The sequence below is a fragment of the Ranitomeya variabilis genome, chromosome 2, assembly GCF_051348905.1.
Source record: "Ranitomeya variabilis isolate aRanVar5 chromosome 2, aRanVar5.hap1, whole genome shotgun sequence".
In the NCBI taxonomy this organism is placed as follows: domain Eukaryota; kingdom Metazoa; phylum Chordata; class Amphibia; order Anura; family Dendrobatidae; genus Ranitomeya; species Ranitomeya variabilis.
The window spans coordinates 474,037,053-474,046,060 of NC_135233.1; the positions used below are offsets into that span (position 1 = coordinate 474,037,053).

The 9,008-nt window shown below is 42.2% G+C and overlaps 1 protein-coding gene across 1 annotated transcript; it reads right to left on the bottom strand.

Annotated features, from left to right (window-relative positions):
- Positions 1 to 5,015: 5,015 nt before the first annotated feature.
- On the bottom strand, positions 5,016 to 6,071 carry LOC143809618 (4-galactosyl-N-acetylglucosaminide 3-alpha-L-fucosyltransferase FUT6-like). Its single transcript, XM_077292666.1, has one exon. The coding sequence runs from the start codon at positions 6,069 to 6,071 to the stop codon at positions 5,016 to 5,018; it is 1,056 nt and encodes a 351-aa protein (XP_077148781.1).
- Between the last annotated feature and the right edge of the window lie 2,937 nt (positions 6,072 to 9,008).

Here is a 9,008-nt window from a genome sequence, read left to right on the forward strand (position 1 = left end):
ACTGCCTAAAACATAAGAACATAGACACATGAAAACATACAGAATGCCATTATATAGGATCAGTGCTTGGTAACACAACATAAAGCCCCATAAGGCTTGTTGAAATAGTTAGAAAAGTTACAATAACCCTTATGTGTGACCACCAGGACTATGTCTACATTAATACTGAATATGCGGGTCTAAACCACATGGTGCCGTATACAGAGTGGAGGTAAGTTGTCATCCCAGAGGTCCTAGCAGGATATATATACCTGGAAGTCACAAATTGTCTGTATGGGCCCACAGTGGTGCCAGTGTCAGACAGAGTTCAGGAGACAAGAGGCCGCCTAAGAAAAACATCACAGAGCAGGTATTCATGAGTATCGCAGGGCATTTCAATGAGCTAATCAGCCCAGGTGGCAGGTGGCAGTTACATTTCAAATTGCCTCAGAAATCAGGCCATTTATAACCCTATGGGAAAATTTCCCTATTGAAATGAGGGGAAAAAAATTTTCAAATGCAAATTGCGCCAAAACTACAAATCCGATCGACATGAAAAATACTTAGCACACCTCATGGGGACGCTGGCTTCGAAATGACGCCTCACTGGAGTCTGTGAGTGCAGCGGTTTGGGCTGCATTAATTGCGGACTGAATAATAATAATAAGAAGTATAAGAAGTTAACCATGATCGGATTACAATATAGTGCTTTGTTCCAAAGCACTATAATAAGAAGAATAAGAATAAGAAGTTAACCACGATCGGATTACAATATAGTGCTTTGTTCCAAAGCACTATAAATATTGAAATTCTACTCTGTATGTCCCCCACAATAAATATGTTAAAAAGAAGAGGGCCCAATACTAACATATTATTGTTTATTTCACGATAATCTTTCAAACGTTTAATAAGGTTTGACAAATATTTGAGATGCAAAAAGACAAGCAATAATGGCCAGTAATATATTATATTTCCTAAATTGTAAAAATAGAATTGCACTGTATCACACTCATAATAGACAATAACCCTTTCACATAGCCTTCCATTTTGCTCTATATTATGCTTACTTTAGTGCTATTGATGTTATTTTTGATCAATATCCATTACTATTGTAGACCATTGTAATGACAGTAAAGATCCGTACCTAACACCTACTGTTAGGGCACAGACCCCAAACACGGACTTCTCCAGGAATTCCTTGTTACTGCTCAGGTTCGGCACCCCACAAATATTGGGTGTTTCTCATGTTGTCATCTGCATGATAGCGTGAGAAACACCAGCGGCTCTGATCTGCAGTAAGATTATTTCCGTCGGTCAGAGAGCTGCGGTTCATCTGACACCCAGGAGCTATGACCGGCTTTACTCAGGGCCAGTTAGGCAAAGTGGGGCCCTAGGCAAAGTTTAAAATGGGGCCCCAAATGCTAACATATTGCACATCAAACAGAAGCATTTCGGTTGTATTGACATGCACTGAGTTCAGGCCGCTAAACGAGTGTGATCGACAATACTGAAGTCGTTGGACGCTTGTTTCCCGGCCTCTTTCCACCGTCTGAGAAAGAATGAAGAGGACAGAACGATCACTAATAGATCACTAACAGATCATCATACAGTATCATGTTATCAGCAGCACATCTACAGTTTATACCGGCGATGTGCTGCTGAGAACAATGATTTTTTTCCTGCATAAACAATCCAATCACCCAATGAATATGCAGCATTTTGCTTGTTTAGTATAATACACCCCATAGTCCTCCATCTACAATATAATTGTCTAAGGGTCACTTCCGTGTTTCTGTCTGTCCTTCTGTCTGTCTTTCTTTCTGTCTGTCACGGAAATCCCAAGTCGCTTATTGGTCACGGCAAAACAGCCACAACCAATCAGCGACGGGCACAGTTCGGCGGCAAAATGGCCGCTCCTTACACCCCGCAGTCAGTGCCCACTCCATACTCCCCTCCAGTCAGCACTCACACAGGATTAATGGTAGTGTTAACGGACCGCGTTATGCCGCGGTGTAACGCAGTCCGTTAACGCTGATATTAATCCTGTGTGACCAACTTTTTACTATTGATGATGCCTATGCAGCATCAATAGTAAAAAGATGTAATGTTAAAAATAATTTAAAAAAATTTAAAAATAGTTATATAGTCACCATCCGTCGGCCCCCCGGATCAGGAACAGGCTTTTCCCGCTCCTGGCGATGCCCTGTGCATTGCAATCTCGCAAGCTGATGACGTAGCGGTCTCGCGAGACCGCTACGTCATCATCTCGCGAGACCGCAATGCACTCTTGGGACCGGAGCGTCGCGAGGAGCATCGGTAAAGGCCTCGCTTGGATCCGGGGGGACGACGGAGAGGTGACTATAGAACTATTTTTTATTTTAATTCTTTTTTTTAACAGGGATATGATGCCCACATTGCTATATACTATGTGGGTTGTGCTATATACTACATGGGCAGTGTTATATACTACGTGGCTGTGCAATATACTATGTGGCTGTGCAATATACTATGTGGCTGTGCAATATACTATGTGGCTGTGCAATATACTACGTGGGCTGTGCAATATACTACGTGGGCTGTGCAATATTCTATGTGGGCTGTGCAATATTCTACGTGGGCTGTGCAATATTCTACGTGGCTGTGCAATATACTAAGTGGGCTGTGCAATATACTACGTGCGCTGGGCAATATACTACGTGGCTGTGCAATATACTACGTGGGCTGGGCAATATACTACGTGGGCTGTGCAATATACTACGTGGACTGTGCAATATACTATGTGGCTGTGCTATATCCTATGTGGCTGTGCAACAAACTACGTGGGCTGGGCAATATACTACGTGGGCTGTGCAATATACTACATGGGCTGAGCAATATACTACGTGGGCTGTGCAATATACTGCATGGGCTGGGCAATATACTACGTGGGCTGGGCAATATACTGCGTGGGCTGGGCAATATACTACGTGGACTGTGCAATATACTACGTGGCTGTGTTATATGCTATGTGGGCTGTGCAACACACTACATGGCTGTGCAATATACTACGTGGCTGTGCTATATACTACGTGGCCGGCCGCGAACAATCAGTGACAGGCACAATCCAGCCACGAATTGGCGCGGGATTTGAACCACGCTTCGCTAATTGGTCGCGCCCGGTCGGCCGAATCCTATGTATTCAATGTATTATTCTAAAATCTTCATAAATAAACTACATACATATTCTAGAATACCCGATGCGTTAGAATCAGGCTACTATCTAGTATAATATAATGTGCCCCATAGTCCTCCATATAGCATAATACACTCCTCACAGTGCTCCATATAGTATAATGCACCGCCATAGTCATCCATGTAGTACAATTCACTTCCCATAGTATAATGCACCCCATAGTTCTTCATATAGTATAACGTATTCCCCATAGTCCTCGATACAATATAATTCAGCCCACATATAGTATAATGCAGCCACCACCCCACAGAGTATAATGTAACCACCCCAGGGTATAATGTAACCCCCCACAGAGTATAATGTAACCTCCCCATAGAATATAATGCAGCCCCCCATATAGTATAATGTAGCCCTCTCATAGAGTATGATGCAATCACCCCTCATAGAATATAAATATAATACAGCCCCCCCCATAGAATATATTGTAGCCCCGAACAGGATATAATACAGCTCACCTCCCCATAGAATATAATGTAGCCCCATCAAAGGGTATGATGCAATCATCCCTCATAAAATCTAATAAATCCCCCCACAGAATATAATGCAGCCCCCTCCATAGAATATAATGTATAATGTACCCCCAAATATATAACACAGCCACATAGTATATAACACAGCCTCCCCATAGAATATAATATACCCCCATAGTATATAGCACAGCCCACATAGAAGTATAGCACAGCCACGTAGTATACAGCACAGCCCACACAGTAGTATACAGCACAGCCCACACAGTAGTATACAGCACTGCCCACAGTAGTATACAGCACTGCCCACAGTAGTATACAGCACTGCCCACAGTAGTATACAGCACTGCCCACAGTAGTATACAGCACTGCCCACACAGTAGTATGCAGCACTGCCCACACAGTAGTACACAGTACTGCCCACACAGTAGTACACAGCACTGCCCACAGTAGTATACAGCACAGCCCTCAGTAGTATACAGCACTGCCCACAGTAGTATACAGCACATTAAAAAATGTGGTTTACATTATACAGCGCTGTTCCATTCTGATGCTATTGTAAAAAATAATAATCCATATCTGCATATCTCTCTTGCTGTTCAAAAAAGATGTTCTGCAGCAGTTGAGGTACTGTATTTATTTTAAGAAGAAATAATGCACTCTAATTGTATATGGTTCATTTTGGAATTCACAGTATCTTTTCTATTTTACAGCATTATAATTCGTCCTTTACCTTATGTTACAATGCAAAGCATTGGGATTTTAAAGTGAATCAGCAGGATTTCACACCCTAAACTATTAATATGCGCATGTAGCTCTTTCAAAGACAAGTCTAGCAATACCTTTACAAGGCCAGTTCATTCTTCCATTACTGAGAAATCAGTGTTTGATTTGATATGGAAATTAGGCTGAAGAGCTATTTGTAGGTCTTAAACCTGTGTCACTCCAGCTCTTTTACCTGCGCAGCGCCACCTTCTCCTGCTTGCCTAAAAGCCTGTATGCTATGTAACTTCAGGTAAATAAGCCATTCAGTCAAGCAGGAGGAGGTGGCCCTGGGTGGGGAATAGAGCTGGAGTGACACAGGTTTCAGATCTACAAATAGCTCTTCATCGTCATTTGCATATCAAGTCAAATGCTGATTTTACAAAGGAGGAATGTACTGGTCATGTAAATATTTTGCTGGACTTGTCCTTCCAAGAGCTACATGCATATATATTAATTGTTTGGGAGTTGATATCTTGCTGACGGATTTCCTTCAATTTATTAAAATTTATAAGTTAACATATTCAATAACAATAGAAAAAAATGTTAAAAGAAAAAAAACACAACTTCTACAATCATTTGTACCATTCTCCAAGTTTTGAAATAGTTTTGTTTGGCGGAACCTCTTTTAGTGCTTTACACACCCTGCAGTAATTAGTCTTCCAATTACCACCTGGAGAGGGATGAAGTCTAGATCTCCATGAAAAATACTGTTGGTAAGCTTTCTCATCACCATCTAACTTCAAGATATATTTAGCGAGCTCTTCAGCTGTGGAGAAGTCATCTACATGGATAAAAGAGTCTTTTGGAATAAAGCGTTCATAGTTTTTCCGAGTAGGACCAAGAACAACTGGTACGCATCCAAACGACAATGCGTTCTTCCAAAGTTTCTCTGTAATATAGTCTTCATGAATTGAGTTTTCAAAGGCAAGATAAAACTTGTACTGTGACAAAGTTTGTTCATGTTTAATTCTTGGCAGAGGTAAATGCTGCCTTCCATAAATGTCTACAGATAGAAATTTCTTTAGTTCCTCATAATAGTGTACTCTTTTAGAACCTGGGTTCCAGTTACTTATTGCCCAGGCCACCAGCTTGGTCTTTGGAGGAATTTGGAAGGTATCTCCTTCTTTATTTGGATCTAACCAACCATAAGGTGAGAAAATATCTGAGTCAGCTCTGTAAGACATTGTGAGGTTGATAAGATCATCCATAAAATGCAAATTTGGGCTATGTGATGGAGACTCCAAGTTAAACCAAACCCAGTACTGATTTGGTGGTCTTGGCATCTGGGGTAATTGTTTTCTGGAATTACAAACATCTCTGTGATGAATAACAATTGCATCTGCGGAGGAATATAATGATCTGTTAGCTGTATAAAAGCAGCCAGAAAAATCAATGTATGGGGGACATTCATTAAGTGGAAATTTTTCACCAAATGGCCACGTCCAAACAAGGATGATCTTAGTATTGTTAGCTGTTTCCGGGGGGATACTTGTATATGAAAACTTACTGCTAATCAATGAGCGATTTCCATAGTTATAGAGTGAAAAGAAAATGGTTGAGAGGAACAGTTGTGCAATCAAAATGATAAAAGCATTCCTGTATGTCAGAGTTTTCCCTTGGTGCTCCATTTATTTAGGCAGAATCAATGGAACAGATTGTATCTGGAGATGAAACTGACAAGTATCATACCTGTAGGAGAAAAACAAAATATATTTATGTCACAAAAACATTGATGCAAATTATTATTTATTTTTAATTTTAGAAGGTTCAGCTTCTCTTTATACTAGAGATTTAGCTTATCTTGATAACCCCCTTTGTGTTTCATTGGTGCATGTACATGTTATATAGGAGGACCCCTGCTCGGGATCCTCTCTTTCAGCCATAGACCAAAAAGAAGGAAACTGAACATATGGTCAAAGAACAAAGAGTATGACAATAGAATTAAGGCTAAAATACCTTTTATGGCCGGCGTCACACTGGCGAGTTAAACGGACGTATGAGCGCAGAAAATACATCCGTACAATACGCATAACACACGGCACAATGATTCCCTATGTCCCAGCTCCTATCAGCCGTATTTTACGGTTCCGTATTATACGGTCCTCTACGGCCGTACAAAATCACAGCATGCTGCGTTTGTCACCGTATTGCGCAAATAAATCGCCAATGAAAGTCTATGGGGGCGATAAAAATACGGATTACACACAGACCAGCAGTGTGACTTGCGAGAAATACGCCAGACATCTCCAGACATCGCCAGGTGCAAGGAATTTGGACAAACACTCAATCTTGAATCTCAGACATGCTAATTAGCTGAAAACGCCCCACACACATCCAGGAAGTCTGGTTCTCGCCTCCACGGAGTTGCAAGCAGCATGTCCACCATTATAAACGTTGATATGCTCCTCATCCTGGTCCAAGAAAGGCCAGAAATCTGGGACCAGCGGGATGCAAATTATTCCAAGAGGGCCAGGAAAGAGGCAGCATGGCGTGCGATATGTGGGATCTTATTCTCTGACTATGGCCAAAGGCCACCTGCGGAGCAGACCCAACTTTGTAAGTACAATAATGTCTTAACATTATGTCTCCTTCAAAAATGCTTGCTTGAACTTTTTTGTTTCAAAATTAGACTTTAAAAATTTGTATTCTGATATAATGGCAACTTTATGTAACAAACCAAAGATGCTTAACATGATATAGTGCTAACGGACATAGCTAATATTGATGTTGCGTTGTGTCCTATTTTCGGAAGCAAGAAACTAGTACAGAGGGTTGTGGGCCATGTTCTTTTATTCTGTCCTAATTGAGGTCTTACTTTAGGATAATAATTTCCTAATGCTTTTGAAGTATCGTCTTTCAAATCTCCAGAAATGTAACTCCGCAAGGACAGGGTCCTCTCCCCTCAGTACCACTCTGTCACTGTAAACCTGTTAACTGTAAAGGATATCTAGAACCCTGTATGTAACCCCTTTCACATGTACAGCACCATGGAATTAATGTTGCTATCTAAACAACTAATACTAAGATTATTTATCTATCAATGCCAACTGTTTTAAGCTATGTGCAGAATGAGGGCTTGGTAATAACAAAATGTTGGACCATGTCATTGCAGTGGATGATGTTATGAGAAGATGGCGCAGCATCCGGGACCAGTACCGGCGGGAACGTCAGATGCGTGCAAGAAGTGGGTCAGCAGCACCACCAAAAAAAAGAAAATACATCTATTATGACCGTCTGTCGTTTTTGGATGGCAGTATGGATTTAAGGCAGTAAGTCCTAACCCCACCACACTTTTTTTTTTTTTTTTTTTGGGGGGGGGGGGGGGGGTTTATGGTTATTCCATGCCACTTTGGATGTAAAGGATTGGTAAAGATATGCAAAATAAAAATGGTTAACAATAATTGCCCAAATATGGGCCAGGATGAGAGAGGACCCTGGCCGCCAAGCCTCACAAGCTCAAACAAGGGATGGGTGACAATACAGTAGGCGTGGGTCCAGCTGTTCATTCTTTTTTTATTTTCATATGTGGTTACTGCAGGTTATGTGATTGTTGTAAGAGGTGTGTCTTCACTCTGTTTGTGTAGCTTTTCATTGGGAGGCGACAGTATGATGTGTTGTGGTAGTATTTTCATAAGTTTGGGTGACTCACGGGATAAATCTGGGATCCCATTGTGTGAATAGCATCTAACATGGGTTTTTTTAATGATATCTATTGAGGCTCTGATGTTTTTTGGACATATCTTTACTGACATGAGGTCACAGATGTTTGCGAAAAGAATGTCTAATAAATATTGACCGATTTCCTGTTTTCTTTTTGTCTTTATTGTTTAATTACAGAACACAGTCCAACCTCACAGAGAGGGAGACCGGGTCGGATTCGGAAGCAGTAATTGATCCGGTTGGTGGGGATGAAGAGGTGGCAGGCCCATCTTCTTCATATGATCACTCCATCATTCCGAGACCAACTGCTCCAGCATCCCAAGACACAGCACCAAGTGGACAAGATCCAGACCCACCACCCTCAGCAGCACATGAACCTGCAAGCCAGGAGGAGCAAGGCCAGAGCAGCAGTCCTACTGGCCCACCGGTGTCATCCCCACAGGCAGCTGTGCCTTTACCCAAAGGGCGCCGAAGGAGAGAGGTGCAAGCGACAAGGAGGGATGTGGACGCAGGTGTCCTTAATTATTTGTCCAGGGCAGCTACGGATGATGGTGAGGAGGCCTTTTCTCGCAGCCTTGCCCGCTACCTTCGCCCCCTTCCCCGTGAGGTGAGGCTACGTGTGAGAGGGTGCATGCAAATCCTGATTGATTTAAGCACCCCTCCAAATAACCCCTATGAGGTATATGAATTCATTGAGAGAAGGCAGCTTGCACCAACAAACCTCTTGCGCCTTCAATTTCCTCAACAGGGGCATGATCAATCCGGATTTGCACCACCTACTCCACGTAGGCCTCCACCTCAGCCCATCCCACCTCAAAATATGCAAAGGCCTGCACTGCAACAAATGGCAGCCTACAACCCCCATTCCCAATATGGCCACTTTTCCAGACCCAGTGATGTAGGCT

What these genes read in the sequence shown, in the direction of transcription:
- LOC143809618 (XM_077292666.1), bottom strand. Translation starts at nt 6,071, where the DNA reads ATGGAGCACCAAGGGAAAACTCTGACATACAGGAATGCTTTTATCATT.